The sequence below is a fragment of the Carcharhinus amblyrhynchos genome, chromosome 1, assembly GCF_965287045.1.
Source record: "Carcharhinus amblyrhynchos chromosome 1, sCarAmb.v2.hapA, whole genome shotgun sequence".
Taxonomy (NCBI): Eukaryota; Metazoa; Chordata; class Chondrichthyes; order Carcharhiniformes; family Carcharhinidae; genus Carcharhinus; species Carcharhinus amblyrhynchos.
The window spans coordinates 59,153,665-59,173,887 of record NC_137324.1 but is presented as its reverse complement, the minus strand read 5'-3'; the positions used below and the strand labels follow the sequence as shown (position 1 = coordinate 59,173,887).

Sequence of the window (20,223 nt, the reverse complement as noted above, 5' to 3'; positions counted from 1 at the left end):
TGAAGATGATTGGTCTAAGACACCACTCTATGGAACTGCTGTTGTGATGTCCTGGAATGGAGATCATTGATCCCCAACAACCACAACTACCTTCCAGTGGAGAGCTTTTCCCATTCCCATTGACTTCAGTTTTGATATGGCACTTTGAACCCACATTCAGTCAAAGGCTTGATATCAGAGGCAGTGATTTTTTTCCTCAGCTTTGGAATTCAGCATTTTTCTCTACATTTGGACCAAAGCTGAGATGCCCTGGCAGAAGCTAAATTGATCATCAGTGACTGGGTAATTGCTAAGCAAGTGCTGATGATCAAAAGTAAACTGAAGGGACAATAATTTATTGGGCTGGATCTGTCCTGCTTTTGTGTCTGTACCTGGACATTTTTACATTCCTAGTCAGATTCCAGTGTTGTAGCTGTACTGGAAGTCTTCAGTACTTTTGCCAGAATATTGTCAGGGTCCCATGCCTTAGCAATATCCAACTCCTTTAGCTGTTTCTGGATATCAAGTGGAATGAATTGAATCGAATGAAGATTGGCAGTTGTAATGTTGAGGAGGTGAAGGTACATCATCCATTCGCCATTTCTGGCTGCAGATTGTTGCAAATGCTTCACAGCGACATCTATTGCACTGGTATGCTGGGCTCCCCATCAATAACAATAGGGATATTTATGAAGTCTCCTTCTGCTAATTGTTTAATTAATTGCCCAACACCATTCATGATTGATATAGCAGGACTGCAGAACTTTGATCTGATCCATTGTTTGTGGGCTTGTTTAGCTCTATCTCATGCATCTTGGGACTGGCTGTGTCAAGACATCATTACGTCTGGTTTCACCGTGAACACCCAGGATGACACTATCGTCCAGCCTTATGGGCTGAAAATCCCACCATTCACGCTGGTGGGATTTTCTGGTCCCGCTGCAGTGAATTGAGATTTGGCTAAGTGCCAAATTCTCCATTTTCATTTGCAGCCACGGCAGGGTGTGAACAACTGGAAAATCCCCAAGTTTAATTTTTTTTAAATTAATGTCACAAGTAGGCTTACATTAGCATTGCAATTAAGTAATTGTGAAAATTCTTCAGTTGCCATATCCCAGCACCTGTTCGGGTACACTGAGGGAAAATTTAACATGGCCAATGCACCTTTCCAGCACGTCTTTCTGACTTGTGGGAGGAAACTGCAGCATTTAGTGGAAACACACGCAGAAACAGGAAGAACATGCAGATTCTGCACAGTCACCCAAGGCCGGCTTCAAATCTGGATCCCTGGTGCTTTGTGGCAGCAGTGCCAACCACTGTGCCACCCATGAAGTAGCATTTAATATTAGCATTTATCAATAGGCAGAAGCCATTGATCTGTCTTGTAGTGACAACTCAGATTGAAGTGATGAATTTTTTAAAAATTTGATTTACTACTGTCATGTGTATCGGTATACAATGAAAATTACTCTTTCTTGCGCACAATATAAAGCATACCGTTCATAGAGAAGGAAAGGGGAGATGCAGATGTAGCGTCTGTTTGACACCATGCAAGCTCCGACTGCTGTCATCACAGCTGTGGATCGGTGCCCAATGAGGCTTGAGGGCTCTACAGAATTCCAGTGATCTGTGCTCCAATAGATGAGTAGAATTGTTAAAATTCTATCCCAGGAGAGTGCCGGTGTCTCTAGGTAGTACAAGCCTCCTGTATTCCCTCAGGATTTGATTCATTGCTATGAGCATTTAGTTGACAGTCAGGTAGTTCAGCATCTTAACCTGACAAGCTAATCAGATGCAGAAATAATAATGCAAAGCTGTTTCATTAAACTCATGGAAAACTGCGGGTAAAATAGAACTTCACCAGGTGTGCAAAACAGCCGAAGCCAATAAGAAAGTAAAATCTGGTGGGGTCTATCAATCGGTTGCTGATCATTTTTACCAAAGTGGAATGTTTACTCCCAATGAACTGAAAAGCCCTGGAAAAATGTGAATTTTGCGCAGTGGAATAAAGAATCAGACAGGTACAAAAAAAAGGCAAATGTTGATCATCTGAAATAAACATGAACAATGCCAGAAATACATAGCAGATCAGTTAGCATCTGCAAAGGAAAAGAAAGAGTTTATGACATTTCCGAAAAGTATCTTCCACTAGATTGAAGGCCTTAAGCCAGACTGTCTAATTTTTCTTCAAAGTCAGTAGGGTCATTTTTTCATGCCTGTGGGTTATTTTTAAAATCAATTTTCGAACATGTGAAAAGTCTTGATTGCTGGGAATTGTATTAATCATTGCTGAATGATTTAAATAGCAGTGCACTGGTGGCCTGTTTAGTCTCTTACAAGATATTATCTGACTCAGCTTCCTATACTAAGGAGACGCTGATTAATTGTTTGCTAACTTCAATGTCCCTTTTGTGCTCTTGTGATATTTGATTGAAGCCGCAAGTAAATGATCTGAACTTCACCCACTGCTTCATGTATATTTTGCTGAGCTCTTCAACATTAGCTGATATACTGGATACCAAGCCCCATATCCTTACGCTACAAAGCCTGCTCCTCAATGCCCCTTGTGGCATGACTGGCCTACATCCATTCTAGTGTATAATCCCAGTAACTTGCTCCCCCTCACTATAACATAGTAGCCAATCTAATATTGTTCACTAGTGGCAGTATGTGAAGATACATTAGTTAAAATTATAGTCATTAACCTTCAAAAGCAGGTATATAGACAAAAGCCTGGTGTTAAAAATCTTCTTTGTTCAACAAGAGGGAATTAGCTACTCCCACGTGTGAATAGGGCTTCCATCGCACTACAGCAAAATTTTGGCAGAGCCAGGGCACAGTTGAAGGAACACCAGCTTTAAATATCAGTTGAAGATAGATACAGGATTGTTTTTACCTGACCAAAATATAATTCAATTACAAACCTGTTACAACAGAAGGACTGATGAGAGGATTGGATTGAAATTGGTTTTGTGAAGGAGAGGTCGTGCTTCACTAACTTGATTGAGTTTTTTGAGGAAGTGACAAAGATATTGACGAGGGTAGGGCAGTGGATGTTGTCTACACGGACTTCAGTAAGGCCTTTGACAAGGTCCCTCATGGCAGACCAGTCCAGAAGGTGAAGTCGTTTGGGATCAGAGGTGAGCTGGCAAGGTGGATACAAAACTGACTTGATCATAGAAGACAGAGGGCAGCAGTGGAAGGGTGTATTTCTAAATGGAGGACTGTGACAAGTGGCATTCCTCAGGGATCAGTGCTGGGACCTTTGCTGTTTGTAATATGTATATAAATGATTGGGAGGAAAATGTAACTGGTTTGATTAGTAAGTTTGCAGATGTCACAAAGGTTGGTGGATTTGCAGATAGCGATGAGGACCATCAGAGGATACAGCAGGACATAGATCAGTTGGAAATTTGAGCAGAAAGATGGCAGATGGAGTTTAATCTAGACAAGTATGAAGTAATGCATTTTGGGAGGTCTAATGCAGATAGGAAATATACAGTAAATGGCAGAACCCTTAAGAGTATTGATAGGCAGAGTGATCTGGGTGTACAGGTACATCGATCACTGAAAATAGCAACGCAGATGGAAAAGATAGTCAAGAAGGCATACAGCATGCTTGTCTTTATCAGCGGGGCATTGAGTTTAAAAATTGGCAAGTCATGTTGCAGCTTTATAGGACCTTAATTAGGCCACACTTGGAATATAGTGTTCAATTCTGGTCACCACACTACCAGAGGAATGTAGAGATTTTGGACAGGGTGTAGAAAAGATTTTTCAGGGTATTGCCTGGTTTGGACAGCCTTAGCTATGAGGAGAGGTTGGAGAAACTTGGTTTGTTCTCATGGGGACAACAGAGGTTGAGGGGCGACCTGATGGAAGTCTACAAGATTATGAGGGGCATGGACAGAATGGATAGTCAGGGGCTTTTTCCCAGGGCGGGAGAGTCAATTACTCAGGGGCGTAGGTTTACTGTGCGAGAGGCAAGATTTAAAGGAGATGTACGAGGCAAATCTTTTACACAGAGGGTGGTGGGTGCCTGGGACTCGCTGCCAGGGGAGGTAGTGGAAGCAGACACAATAATGACATTTAAGGGCATATTGACAAATGCATGAATAGGATCGGAATAGAGGGATGTAGTCCCTGGAAGGGTAGGGGGTTTTAGTTCAGTTGGGCAGCTTGGTTGGTGCAGGCTGGGAGGGCCAAAAGGCCTATTCCTATGCTGTAATTTTCTTTGTTCTTTAAAAATGCATGCTGTTTAATTTCTGCTACTGGCTACTAGGAGATACTGTAAAGTATTATAAAGGTGCGAGACAAGGTTTGAAATGCATTGCACAGTTTAAACTGTGTAAAATCCTGGGGCTTCCATTTTCTGTGCTCTTGGTTCTAATGCCATGTTTCAATGATAGATGGTTTAACTGTAAGCAAATTCTTTGTTGAAAGTGTGATGAAGCAATAATTGTTTGAGTCAAGTGTAACAGTATTGTGGTTATCTTATCAATCTAACAAAACTGTGCAAGAAATGCTGACTTTTCACTCCTGAAAATTAACATCCGAAACCAAACTAAGGCATGTCAGTTAGTTTTAAGGTTCCCCAGCTCTCAGAGACACTAACAAGTTCAATTTAAATCATTACACAACTACTTGATCTTAACTGCATTGATTAAGCACAGTAGAAATATAGCTAATATCAAAAGAGGTATGATCAATATTACTGTATCTCAGAATTTTGGAAGCGGCTGGATTACAGGTGGCCTAAAAAAGTTAATGCATAGGGTTAAGTGACTACTGACAATACTCCCACACTAACAACTATGACAGCAGTGCCATGGAACACATATGACCAACTATATTATTTAGCCATATGCAAGCTTGCAAGCATGTAAAATCTATACAAGGCAGGACAAAATGACAGAAAGAAAAGTTGGCTTCACTCATTCTTTGTTGTAATTGTTATCAGAGTGATTTCATTGATGACTGTAAAAGTATCCGTTGAAAATGTGGAGAGCTACTACCAAAGATAAATACTTTAAAGAAATTAAAGAGAAAAATGGAACTAAATGTGCAAGATATGTCATGACATATAACCTGAAATAACGAAGGAGGCTGGCTAAGAGCAAAGCAAATTAATTAACCAGATTTTCCAAAAATCTCTGGATATAGAATTGTCTCAAAGGATTCCGGAAGCAAAAAATATTACAATCTGTTCAAAGAAGGGGATTGGGATAATGCAGGATGTTAAGGACCAGTTAGATTCTACTCAATTGTGGGTAAACTTCCATGAGATAGTTTTCCAAATTTTTACTCCAGGACAAGCAGCTGGAACGTCAGATATCGTATCTGATATCTGTGTGGAGTTCTGTATCTTCACCGCTGCTAGTGTGCAGGGTATGTCTGAATTTCCAGAAATGCAAAATCAAAATAATTTTTTTGTGGGGGAGGTCAATAATTTGGGATGCTATTTGTGAAAATGTAGAAAGGCAGGGGCTTGTCAGTCAACATAGGTTTGTATCTAACTGAATGAGATACAATTCACCGACTGAGAAAATCAGAATGTGCCAAATCCAATTTTATGTCCAGAAATTTCAATTAATGAAAACATTCACAGGTAGCACACCCACATTCATCAGTCAGCTATTATGTCTGACCCACACTTTCATTTTCATGAAAAATAAATTGATTAGTACTTGAAAAGTACAAAGGGAATATGTGGAACGTGCAGGGAAGTACGATTAAATTATTTGAGTCCTGTTGGAGAATAAGCACTGTAATTTCTATGGGCTGAATTTCACCATCCCTTGGGGGCAAGTTGGCAGATAGCAGGAAGTTTAAAGGTTATGACATGTTCCTGTCTACCCGTGTGCCCCCCTAGTCCTCATTGAAATTTTACCAAATGTAGCACGGGGAGACATCAGGAGACCTGTTCACTCCTGAGCCAACCTTGTCCTGCCACCACTGGGATTTCACCAGTGTCATGTCACATATAAAATATCTTGAGATTTTCATTCTATGCTTTGTTTTGGGGAGCAGGCGGGTAAGTGGAACTGAATCACTATCAGTTCAGCCATGATCTTATTGAATGGCGGGGCAGGTTCGAGGGGCTAGATGGCCTACTCCTGCCTGCTCCTATTTCTTACATTATGTTATGTTAGATGCCAAATTCCCAGTCTTCCCGGTGGAACGCAGGCTTGTGGCTGGCTGGGGTGGTGGGGGTGGGCATGCCCATTGCAGCACACCTTCGTCAGGGTCAGTTGTAGCCGCAGCAGTAGTCAATAGACTTGGTGATACTGCCTTGTATTGGCTGGCAGCGCTCAAAGGCAGGGCTTCCTCTCTGGTGTGGGCACAAGTCTCATCTCAAATCAATTGGTGACTCGATGGCTGTTAAATGGCTGCGGAGCAGTCCAGTTAAGGAGGGCCAGGCTTGGCCCTGACTTTTACACCAGGAAGGGATGGAGGTTGGTCATCCCATTTCCACTGTAAAATCCAGTCCAATGATTCTGAATGCCTGTGGAACACATGAAGGATATACAACCAAAAGAGAAAGAGGTAATGAAATTGCTTTGAATCCACACATTTGAAGTGCACCTCCAGATTTATAGAAATATGAGTACCTGCAGTAAGACATCTCCATCTATAGTGTTGAAATAGTGTTGTAACCCATACTGAAAAAATACCTTCCAGCCAATGTGTATCATAAATATTGATCAACGAGTCCAATTTTGTACAGTTTCAGCAGTGTTCCAGTGGTAATTAGTCTGTCAGCACAAATCACTGTTGAGTTGCACATTAATACAGTATTTCATTTAACTTTGGGCTCTGTGAAGACATGCATCAAATTATAATGAATTTGACTGTTTGCCATTCTGCGAGTAAGTTGGCTGACTTGAAGGCCAGGACTTAAGATATAGTGTAGTTAATTCATCTTCAAGAATAACACACATCTGGCATGACTCACACAAACTACAACCTCTATTCTATCATGTCGCATATGAAATATCTTGAGATTTTCATTGCTTTGTTTAATGCTTTGTTTTAAATTGTGTTTTAACTTTCTTATTAAAAACTGATTCAAAATCTGAGATTTACATTGTGGAGACTTCACCCCTGAAAGAGATGCTATGCAAGGAATAAATAGAAATGAAGTGAGTCTTGGGCAGTGCTGCAAAATGGACAACAGCAAATTCACAGCCTTCTTGACTCCATGCTCAGTTCCACTTTTCCAAATCTCTACTGTGACCCAACTCATATTTGAAGAGGAAGTATCAGAAACAGCTCAACTTTTAGCATATTTCATTAATACTTGTATTCCTTTACGACCGACAGCATCCTCATGAATCTGCCAATTTGTTTGCCTGGTCACACTTTCCCTTGCTTCAAGGTTAGCTGCCACTCACCAGCACTCTAACAGTTCAGTGTTACCACCTACCTACAAGAGCTGAGTCCAAGGATGTAGAGACATAGGGTGCGTTTCCCAGCCCCTCCATGCAGTGGGATCTTCCTGTCCCACTGAAGTCGACCGCTCACAATGGATTTCCCAGTAGTGGGACAGGCGAACCAAGGAAAAGCCCATAGACTTAGATGGGACTGGGAGATCGCATTGATGGCCAATGTCTCATGACATCTACAGCAAGGCAGGAAGGCTGGAAAATCTGAAGCTCAATATATTTCTTAATCATAATTACTCTAACTTGAGCTCTTATTAAGGGTCTGTACAGATCATTTTACATTCTATACCTCTCAAGATAAAAGCTAGGAATTTATTTGCAATACCATCAACTGGAAGTCTTTTTTTAAAATGCCCGTGAATCTGTATCTAAGCCCTTCTGTTCAGTCCCAGCACTGAACTGTGTATATTTGCACTCATTTACTGCTGTTTTTTTTAATCAGGTGTATTACCTCCTATTTGCTGGCATTGAATTACAATCAATCACATTTTGCGCTGCCCCGATCTCACCCTACTCCAACTAAAGTGATACTGGGACAGAGGGTTGGAAGGTGGGAAAAGTAGCACTAATCCTGTATTCCTCCAGCAAAAGTTGTTGATGAATCGCTTAAAGGTGGAGTGAGTTTGCCCTAATTTCCTGCTCCTCCGCTCCCCAAATGTCCAATTGTCACCTCAAAAATAAGCAGAGGTTCATAGGAACATAAGACCTTAAGAAATAGGGAGAGGAATAGGCCATTTGGCCCCTTGAGTCTGCTCTGCCATTCAATAAATTCATGGCTGATCTTTTCATGGACTCAGTTCCACTTATTCACCCACTCATCATAACCTTTGATTCCTTTACTGTTCAAAAATCTATCTTTGCCTTAAAAACATTCAACGAGGTAGCCTCAACTGCGTCAATGGGCAGGGAATTCCACAGATTCACAATCCTTTGGGTGAAGATGTTCCTGTTCAACTCAGTTCAATATCTGCTCTCCCTTATTTTGAGGCCATGCCCTCTAATTCTAGTTTCACCCACCAGTGGAAACAGCATGCCTGCTTTTATCTTATCTATTCCCTTCACAATTTTATTTGTTTCTATAAGGTCCTTCCTCATTCTTCTGAATTCCAATGAGGATAGCCCCAGTCTACTCAGTCTGTCCTCATAAACCAACCATCTCAAGTCTGGAATCGACCCAGTGAATCTCCTCTGCACTCCTTCCTGTACCAGTATATCCTTTCTCCAGTAAGGAGATCAAAACTGTATACAGTACTCCAGGTGTGGCCTCACAAGCACCTTATACAGCTGCAACATAACTTGCTGTTTTTAAACTCCATCCTTCTAGCAATGAAGGACAAAATTCTACTTGCTTTTTTAATTATCTGCTGCACCTGCAAACCAACTTTTTGCAATTCATGCACAAAGACACCCTCTGCACAACAGCATGCTGCAATTTTTAACCATTAAAATAATAGTCCATTTTGTGGTTATTCCTACCAAAATGGATGACCTCACATTTACTAACATTGTACTCCATCTGTCAGACCCTCACCTACTCACTTAAACTATCTATATCCCTGAGCAGACTTTCAGAATCCTCTGCATACCTTGCTTTACCACTCATCTTACTGTCATCTGTGAACTTTGACATACTACATTTGGTCCCAACTCCAAATCATCTATGTAAAGTGTAAGCAATTGCAGTCCCAACACTGATCCATGGGCACACCATGAGTCACTGATCACCAATCATAAAAACACCCATTTATCCCTACTCTTTGCTTTCTGTTAGTTAACCTATCTCTATTCTTGCTAATACATTACCTGTAATGCTATGTCTTTTGTCTTATGCAGTAAGAAGTCTCACAACACCAGGTTGAAGTCCAACCAGTTTATTTGATAGCAAACCCACAAACTTTCGGGGTTTGCCCCTTCGTCAGGTGAGTGGAGTGTTCTGGTCTCAGACAGAGCATATAACAGCACACACAGTTTTCAGAATACTGATTAGAATGCGAGTCTATACCGCTAATCTGTTATTCAAGTCTTAAAGATGCAGACAATGTGAGTGGAGAAAACATTAGGTATAGGTTAAAGAGTTGTGAATTGTCTCCAGACAGGACAGTAAGTGAGATTTTGCAAGCCCAGGCAAGTCACGGGGGTTACAGATAGTGTGACATGAACCCAAGATCCCTGTTGAGACCGTTCTCATGTGTGCAGAACTTGGCTATCAGTCTCTGCTCAGCGACTCTGTGCTGTCATGTGTCGTGAAGGCTGCTTTGGAGAACGCTTACCGGAAGATCAGAGGTCGAATGCCCGTGACGGCTGAAGTGTTCGCTAACAGGAAGGGAACAGTCTTGCCTGGTAATTGTCGAGTGATGCTCATTCATCCATTTTCATAGCATGTGCATGGTCTCCCCAATGTACCATGTTTTGGGACATCCTTTCCTGCAGCGTATTAGGTAGACAACGTCGGCCGAATTGCAAGAGTATGTGCTGTGTACGTGATGGATGGTGTTCTCACGTCAGATGATGTCATCCATATCAATTATCTAGCATGTCTTGCAGAGGTTGCTGTGGCAGGGTTGTGTGGTGTTGTCACTGTTCTCCTGAAGGCTAGGTAGTTTGCTGCAAACAATGGTCTGTTTGAGGTTGTGCAGTTGTTTGAAGGCAAGAATTGGGGCTGTGGGGATTCCATCAGGGCCAGGAGACTTGTCTACCTTTAGCTCCATTAGCTTGCCCAACATTATCTCTTTAAACTAGCTGGAGTACAATATCCACACATGCAATCAGACTTAGTGATTATTCAAGTCATTATCTTTCAAATAATAATTTGTCACTTGTAAGCAAGGGAAATTAGATTTCATATAGGCAGGCAATTATCTGTTAACAATTTGACATTAATATTTGAGCACAAATGTAGTTTGATGTACGGTTATCACAAAACTTTGCATCCATTGTGGAAGCTTTTGATTTGTCTGATATAAACTGTATTATGTTGATGTGGCAACATACCACACTGGACTTGGAATGGGTAATGATATGCTTCAGGTTATGACAATAAGGAAATAGAACTTGGTGGAATTCAAAGCCCAATATGTGCTCTTTTCTCTGTTTTATTACACAACCAAGATTTTTACAGGAAGTAGCTGATAGAAATAAATAGTGAGAGAAGGTAGAAGGAATTTACAAGATTATTTCTTGTTTACAGGATCACATGGCTTGTGAATAAAGGAAAGTATACAGCAGGAAAAGACTCTACTGGTCATCTGTCTGATCAGAAAATTCAGCACCTCTCAATAATCCATTGCCTCAAATATATATCCAAGTCTTTCTTCACTTTAGTATCCCCCTCCCTGGAAAATCTATTTCACATGTTGATAATCCTCTATCTAGAAGTGGCCAGGACCAATGAACTTGTGCCAAAACAGGCATCAGTAATCTTTGGTCCTGATCCCAGTGAGGTTTTCAAAGTTACTGCAGGATCACGTAATTATGTTGCTGATGAGTAAGTGGTTGACTGATGGAGAAAAGGTGGGGATGGGATTGGGGAGGTGGGAGTTGACCTAAAACATTAATTCTTGTTTTTATTTCACTCTACAGATGCTGCCAGACCTGCTGGGTGTTTCCAGCATTTCTGATTTACTGATCTGCAGTAGTTTTCCTTTATCTCCTCTAATCACCCTGGCTCAGTCAGTGATAAACGATGTTACTTTTTGGACAATCCTGTCAAGGATTATTGGTTTAGGCAGTAATTCTTGTAGCACTGTTGCAATCTTAAAACGCTTGGAAAGCACATTGAGAAAACCCCTAAGTTAATTCCTTGAGGAAAATGTCCTTACTTAGTGATTCTCAAGGGTATCAATGAAATGCCAGCATATTCATCTGCTCTCATGGTTCCTCCATGCATTCCTGAAACTCTGCATAACACCTGTAAACATTTTGAGGTCTACCTGAAGCATTTTGGCCCATTGACAGACTCTGCCAAAGGTAAATGGCAGACAGATAAAAATAAAGGAAAACAAAGCCCAAGATGCAGAAGCAAGGATGTGAAAAGTGATGGAGCAGCTCTGTACCTGACCCCCCTCCTTTGCAACTAATGAAGTCAGGAAGTTGCAGCAGAATATTCCCAGCCTAGTGACTTTCTCTGTAATTCAGTCTTTGCAAGAAGATGGAGTCAGGTTGAAGGCCACAAGTGATAGCAGGGAATGTTTAAGTGACTAGAAACAAGATATAAACAAGGATCTGTACAAAAGTATACCTACTATTCAGTGCACAGAGAGGTATAGTGATTTTTCAGGAAGTATGAAATTCAATTCTCCCAAAATTAAAATTTCAAGCATATTTTCATTATGAAATATCATTTTTGACCATTTAAGCTCTCAAACAGAATTTCTGATGTTTGTAAATAGCCTGGATAAACCGTGAATCCTCCATCCCCTGTCCTGGTCCCTCCATGCTGACGCTATAGTTAAGAAAGCCCTCCAATACCCCCATTAAGGAAGGTTGGCATGTCCATCACACAAACTAGTCTTCCAAATATCTACGCTTTCAGCTGCCCAGAATAGCAGTCAGCAAAATCAAGGGCCCTACCCACCCCAGACATTCTATCTTCCAACTTCTTCCGTCGGAATAGAAGTCTAAAGTCACATAAAAGCCAACTCAAGAACAGCTTCTTCCCTGCTACCATCAGACATTTGAATGGACCTACCTTTCTCTAGACCCTAGCTATTACTGTAAATCTATGGGTCCTATTTTACCATTAAATGGGCACGAAAACATGATAAAGTCGGGTGCGAGGCCATTAACGCGATCCGCGTCCCCGTCCACACACATGGCCACTTTACTGAGACCTGGGAATAGCCGCAAATCAATTCACGCCTGAAACGGGCGCAATGGTGATTTAAAGGCATTTGCATGTATTTCAATTGAATTAATGAACTGCCTGCTCAACTTTATCAGCATTTCCCCCTTTACTACCACGTTCGCTGATCCGGAATCGCGCCGAAATGAACATGCTGAATAAAAGTCTGAAACGGGCGCTCCAGCTGCTGGAGAGGCAAGTTCAAAGCTTCCAACGTGTCTGACTCAGAATGGTGGGGTGGAGGGGGGAGGGGTTGGAGTGGGGACGGGGGGTGAGGGGGGTGGGGGAGGGAGGGGGGTTTGGAGGGAGGGAGGCAGGTCAGATCATTCCCTGGTTGTGGGGGAGGAATGGGGAGGACGAAGGAGGCAGGTTCCTCTGGGGGGGTTGGGGGGAAGTGTGAGGCCAGATCATTTTCTGGGGGAGGGGGAGGAGGGACAGATCATTCTCTGGGTGGGGGGAGAGTGAGATGGGTAAGAGTCGCTGAGCAGAAACTGGCAGACAAGTTCCGCACACATGAGGTGGGGGTGGGACAGGGGAGGGGCAGCTGGGTCCGCTACCACTCTGTGTGCGATCGGTGAGGGGAAGGGGGCAAGGGGGTCACGATCAGTCTGGATAGAAAAGGGGGGGGGTGTGGGGTGGATAAGAGGGACAGTGATGTCTGTGGGGGCCATCACTCCTGCTTTTCACTGCTGAGCCGCTTTCTGTGCTTGGGAGCGATCTGACACGGACGTGCTTTTTCAATTTTTTTTCTAACTGTGCATGCGCATTTTAGAGCTCTGATCATTTTGGGCGCAATAAGCCCTGTCCACAGCACAATTCAGACCTGTGATTTTTTTTTCAGGCTGAGTGCGTATGGGGGCGCCCGAGAGCAGATTTCCAATTCGGATCTGAATTGCACCCAGATTCAAAACTTTGAATGAAAATGGTAAAATCATGCCAGTATATTCTGCACCCTCTCCTTTCCTTCTCTATAAATGGCATGGTATAGCGCAATAGAAACAATACTTTTCACCGTATACTGATACATGTGACAATAATAAATCAAATCTTAACCTCCTGTTCTCTGATAAAGTGCTGAGTATTATAGACATAAGTTCCCTGGGGACAATGGTTACAGAAAATAGATCATTTTACTGTTCAATTGTTTGAAATAGTATTTTGTAACAATCTGCAGAATTAACAAAATGTTGTACTTGTGTTATTTGGAAACTGTAATAACATCTGGGGATACTACTAAAGGTATCTGAAAATTATTGCATCAGGACTACATTAAGGATATGATCACTGGAGAGTTGTTTTCACCTCTGAAGGAATGAAAAGACTACTTTGGAATAAAAAACACTGTGTATATAAAATTACTCCAGTTTTATATTTTAATTATAACTTGTCATCAATTTATTACTATAACTTCATAAATTGTGTGGCAAATATAGTGAAAGATATCCAAACTATTTTTTCCTTAGATGTGCATCATGCAGCCCTGTGGACCACTCAATTCCTTAAAAAACTGAATGTTAAAATTAAAGTTTATTTATCAGTCACAAGTAAGGCTTACATTAACACTGCAGTAAAGTTACTGTGAAATTCCCCTAGTCGCTACTCCGGCACCTGTTTGGGTAAATGCACTTAACTTTCAGATTGTGGGAGGAAATTGGAGCACCTGGAAGAAACCTATGCAGACACAGGGAGAATGTGCAAACTCCAAACAGATAGTGACCCAAGCCAGGAATTGAACCCAGGTTCCTGGCACTGAGTGGCAGCAATGGACTAAACATGGTGCCAGCGTGCCAAGGTGTAAGAAATATATAATGTAATGAAACATAAGAAGTATGCTGTTACTGCAATCATCTGCAGAGTGAAAATGAATTTAGCAAAAATCAAATCATACAGATCACCCCCTCATTGAAATTAACTTAAAAACAAATGTTCTGAATCTCCTATTATTGTTTAACTTAATGGCTGCAATTCTGAGACTTAATTCCAGGTGAGTGAGCCACTCAGGCTTTGTGGACCAAAGAACGAGATATTATGGATTGGATTGCCCTGGTACAGAGAGGTGTGATGAGCTCAAGATTTTGGCCTAGAACATAAATGCCATAAATCACTTTAACAAGCAGCTTTTGTGATATCCTTTGGTAACAGCTATGATTGTTTACAGTGTGAAATGTTCCATCATGGCATCATCTTGCTTGATGGCATGGAACAACAAGAGCAACAAAAAGAGTCATGGAGAACAGAGTTATCAGCGCTATCCCCACACACCAGCTCCCTCTATTTATAACATTCATTTTGACACTGATAAAAGCGATCATGACACTTTGAAGCAAGTGCTGAATAAATCCAATATTCAAGCTGTTTATATATCTTTTAATAGTGTATGATGATAAATTGCAGGCAGCTCATGCAGCAATAAACATGTCAGGTACACTGATATCACCAAATGTCAGTATCCTTCAATCCTGTTCAAAAAATACCAGCTAGATTGAAGCAAAAATATTTCATTGTTTGTGCTTACCTCTGGTCAGGTTTCTGAATTAGCTTTCATTATTACACGATTTGTCTGTTCCGCTTTCTCTATTGGTCTCAAAGTTGTTAATAAATTGGGGGAGGGGGGGAAACCTGCATCACTGGCCGCTGCAGTAGCTTGCCCAGCTTTACTGTGACTAACCCACAAATGCATAGGCATGACAATGTCTCAATAAGCTGGGAAGGCACTCAGCCTCATTTCTTATCATCGAAGAGCTGCTCTTTAATAAGCAAACTGCTTACCTGAGGGATACTGCGCCAGGCCCATAGATCTCCCTCACAGCTGCCAGGTCAGCTTCAAGCTGTGGATGCTTATGAAGTTCACCATCATAGTTACCCTGAAATCATAAACACAACTGAGTTCACTCAGTGAAAAGATTCCATAATTGTGTGAACAAATGCAACCAAGGTGGTAAAAAGGGTTTTTATTTCAAAATATTGAAGGTATTGTAGGGATACAATACATTGACAAATTATTGGTACACATCATAGAATCCCGAGAGCGCAGAGGGAGTCTACATTGTCTCTGCTGCATTGGCCCAGCTAAATTCTCCCTCAGTGTACCCGAACAGGCGCCAGAGTGTGGCAACCAGGAGATTTTCACAGTAACTTCATTGTAGTATTAATGTAAGCCTACTTGTGACACTAATAAAAAGAATACATTGAGCTCATTGGGGAGAGGTGTATTGGTGCCGGCTATTTTACTTCACCTTGTAGCCTATTATGTCTTGCAGACCTTGCCATGGTCGGCAGTAGTGACCTGTGTGTCATTATGGGACAGTTGCTGAAGGCTGGCATGCAGATACAGCAGACAGTGAGGAAAGCTAATAGCATGCTGACCTTCATTGCAACAGGCTCTGAGTACGGGAGTAGGAATGTCTTGCTGCAGTTATACAGAGCCTTGGTGAAGCCACACCTTGAGTATTGTGTGCAACTTTGGTCGAAGGAAGGACATTCTTGCTAATGAGGGAGTCTAGCGAAGGTTCACTCGGCCGATTCACAGAATTGCACGACTGACATATGAAGAAAGACTGGATTGAATAGGCTTGCACTCACTGGAATTTAGAAGAATGAGAGGGTGCCTAATAGAAACATATAAAATCCTGATGGGACTGGACAGGCTGGATGCAGAAAGAATGTTGTCGGTGTTGGGAAGTCCAGAACTAGGGGGTCACAGTCGAAGATCAAAGGTAAGCCATTCAGGACAGAGATGAGGAAGATCTTCATCTTCCGCAGAGATGAAGTTGTGAACCTGTGGAATTCTGTATCAAAGAAAACTGGGGGCCAATTTATTAAATATGTTCAAGAGGGAGCTGGACATGACCCTTGTGGTTAAATGGATCAGGGGTATGGAAAAAAAAGCAGGAATGGGATTAGTGAAAGTGCATGATCAGCTATGATCATATTGAATGGCGGTGCAGGCTTGAAGGGCTGAATGGCCTACTCCTGCACCTATTTTCTATGTTTCAATGTCAACTTTAGTAGGGTGGCAAAATCAATTGAGGTCTTTCCCACCTCATTGTCGACTTGGCTGGACAAAAATTGACACCATCACTAGAATTCTACTGCCTCATACATCACGGGAATCAGAGCAGATGAGGGATGGACAATGGGAAGGCCATTGAACTCGAGGGGATTTTATGGTTTCGGACTGAGCAAAGCCATAAAATCCCGTTACACGTATTTCATACGCTATCTGAAAATTATTTGTCACCAAGTATTGTCAGTGCCAAGGGACTCCTCATCAATGGGGTCACACAATCTTATAGTTCATTCTTTGCATATTATGACTATCTATGCTTCAGACACGGCTTCAAGATGCCATGTATAATTGAAAACCTTGTCACACACACCTTCCGAAACCAAAATTCATCGCAAAATAATCTAGCTGCATGATGCACTGTCACCTATTGGGTTGCAAGCTTTGGATACGTCTAACACTACATGTGCTTGTTCAACACTGAGATTTACAATACTCTTTTCATCCTGGTATCAATTGAAGCTCCAGGAGGAGGCCTCCAACTCCAGTCTCCAATGACCAGCACAGAGTGTTCTGTGGGCCATGCTACGTGAGTGAAAGGTAGGGTTGTGCCTGAACTACGGAGAGCACTCTCTATCTGATTAATGCCCTGAACATTCTCCTCGCGCCCCCCCCCCCCCGCCGCTTTGGATTCTAGAAGACAAATGGAATATCAGGAAGAATGTCAGTCCTGCCAGTTGGGATCGCTGCAATCCACAGTGGAATTCCCCTGACTGACAAGAGGCAAAGAGAAGAAAAGTAAATAACTAAATTAAACTGAAATGCAAGAAAAAATACTCCTGAAGGAAAGTGATAAAAACAAGTCAAAAGGCAGGATTTTTCATCCGCATTCGCCACAAAACCGAAAAATCCCATCTGAGGTCAAAGGACCTTTGCATGGTTTGGATCCCACCTACTACGATTCCCATGGTGGGTGGGATGGGAAAGTTCCCCTGAAGTGTTAGTAAACACAGGCAGAATGGTTTCAAAGGGAACTCGCAGCGAATCATCATGCACATGGCAGTGGAAGTGATTAACCTGGCAATGGGGCAGCAAAACACTGAAAAATATTGGAAGGGAAGTTTCACCTGCAAATAAATATTTTGAAAAGGTGTAATGTTCACACCTTCAGCTGGAATGTAAGTTCCTTAAATGATGAAGCAGAATGCGTGCCACTGACATTGCAAAAACTGCAGTAACATTGCAAATAACATGGGCATCATCACCCCTATAAAAATGACCCTGGCTCAAGGAAACAGTACAGGATCAGTGATATGGTGATCAGATGTCTTGGTTTTGGCCGGCCAGTTCCAGTTCCAGAAGTTGCGACAATTTGTTCAAAATAGTTCAAATAGCTCCTGGTTTGCATTTCTTCTAATTCATAGAATCCCTTACAGTGCAGAAAGAGGCCATTCAGCCCATCAAACCTGCACCAACAACAATCCCACCCAAACCCTATGTATTTACCCTTCTAAATACTAAGGTGCGAAAGTTGGCTATCAGCTTCTGCTCAGCAGCTCTGCGCTGACCGTTCAACAACCACCAGGCAAGATTGTTCCCTTCCTGTTGGGGAACACTTCAGCGGTCACGGGCATTCAGCCTCTGATCTTCGGGTAAACGTTCTCCAAGGTGGCCTTCATGACATACGACAGCGCAGAGTCGCTGAGCAGAAACTGATAGCCAAGTTCTGCACACATGAGGACGGCCTCAATGGGGATCTTGGGTTCATGTCACACTATCTGTAAACCCCATGACTTGCCTAGGCTTGCAACATCTCACTTACTATCCTCTCTGGAGACAATACACATCTCTTTAACCTATACTTAATGCTATCTCCACTCACATTGTCCCCACCTTTAAGATTTGAATAGCAGATTAGCTGTAAAGACACACATTCTAATCAAGTATTTTGTAAACTGTGTGTGCCTTTATATGCCCTGTTTGTGATCAAAACTCTCCACTCACCTGACTAAGGAACAGCATTCCAAAAGCTAGTGGCATTCACTACCAAATAAACCTGTTGGACTTTGACCTGGTGTTGTGAGACTTCTTACTGTGTTTACCCCAGTCCAACGCCAGCATCTTCACATCATGGCAACCACAGCCAATGCCAGGGGCAAACTGTTTTGCCCCAAACTGGACCAGTAAGGGTCAGCCTTTAACTGCTCTGGTTGGTTCACCTTTTGGTGTCTAGATTGGCCATTCTGTTCGAATTGACTATCGAACAGAAACTGGCAGAGGAGGGTCAAAGGCTGGCAGGGGAGGGCCGGAGGCTGGCAGGGTAGAGCTGGAGAAGGCCAGAGAGGCACTGCTCTATAGGAGGCTTTGGGGAGGGGTTAATTTACAGAAGTTTCTTGGGATAATGTACAAGAGTAATTAAGGGTAATATAAGTTAATGAGAATAGTTTACCATCATAACCCCATGGCCATCTGAAGGCTGGGAGCTAATCAGCCGCTGGGAGATGACAGATGATTGACAGCAGTGCCCCCCAATCACAAACCCCACTTGACAACATTGTCAGACAGCACCAATCAGTAAATCACTTGTCAGTGTTGGGGAAGGTGGCAGGTAAGTTGGGTGGAGCCATGGTATGTTCAAACTTTTCATTGAATGGTCACGTGCTTCCCTGCTTAAAGCTCAAGGTGCAACCAACATCTCCCAAACATTGAAGTTCATTTATTAGTTCAATTTCCAACTTTGGACAGGAAATATTTATTGTTAGACCCCATTGTGCATTGCACAGTAAAGTTTGAGCAGAACAGAGGATTCTGGGATCTTGTGCCAAACAAATCCTTTGTCCAGTTCTTTTTCAGCGAATGAGACAGACATGTCATTGACACAGATGTCTATGATTCCTGATTGCTGTACTGATGTCTTCAATAATTGGCTGTCTTTGAGGCTGCAAACACTGGCTGGACATATCCCGGGAGATACCATCATATGACCTCCAAACTACAACTGCCCCTCCCCTAAACTCCTGCCATTGGCCACCAAGTGCATCATCACAAATAAAAGCAAAATATTGCAGAAGCTGGAATCTGAAAACAAAAACAGAAAAGGCTGGAAAATCTCAGTAGTTCTGGCAGCATCTATGAAGTGAGAATAAAGCCAATGTTTTGAGTCAGGATGACCCCTCATCAGAGCTGAAGACAAAGAAAAGAGGACAAAATTTATCCTGTAAGGTTGAGGAGGGGGGATTTGTTTAACTGACCAAGATGTCTCGATAAAAAGACAAAGGCAATGTATACAGTGTGATAAAGACTGGGAATGGTGCTAATAGTGTCCATTAAGAGACACTCTGTACCTTTGTTCTGCCATTTACACATTGCAATCTCTTAATGGATGCTATTGCCACCATTCAGAAATGGAGATCTTCCAACTGTCTCGTGACAGAATTAAATATCAGACAGGAAAGAAAATATAAAGTACTGCCAGCAGTGAGTGAAATCTGACCATGTGCAAAATGAAGAGTTAAAATGCTCTTAGGTTGGCACTTATAGTTGTCTTTAATCTCCAACTGGCCATTATGAGTTCTATAGACAGTGGTCTAGGAAAACACTAACAATTCCTCAGCGATATCTACTGAGGTGGTATCATTACAGCACTCATACAGACCATCCAGCAATTCAGATACTCGAACTTCAGTGAGACCAGTAAAGCTAGGCTTTCACATAGTGCCTCACATATCATAAATGATCAGGTGAGCAGCAAAGAGTCTGAGGTTGGAAACCACAGGATGTTGCAAGCTCTGCTCAGCTACACTCAAATGCTGAACCTCAAAAGGTCACTGACAAAGGAGACACCCTGGAACAGCAGCACAGAATATGTTGGGTGTGGCCTCTGCTAGTTGTATCTCTCTGCCCCACCCAAGGCGCAGGCTGGTGTTGCTGCTCCCACTGTTACCCTTCCCGCT

The 20,223-nt window shown here is 42.3% G+C and overlaps 1 protein-coding gene across 1 annotated transcript in view; it reads right to left on the bottom strand.

Annotated features, from left to right (window-relative positions):
* Positions 1-20,223, bottom strand: part of parp8 (poly (ADP-ribose) polymerase family, member 8) — a 377,525-nt gene that overhangs the window by 144,266 nt on the left and 213,036 nt on the right. The window contains exon 7 of the mRNA XM_080185528.1: positions 15,034-15,128. Coding sequence (XP_080041654.1) covers positions 15,034-15,128 — 95 coding nt within the window. The remainder of the gene's footprint in view (positions 1-15,033; positions 15,129-20,223) is intronic.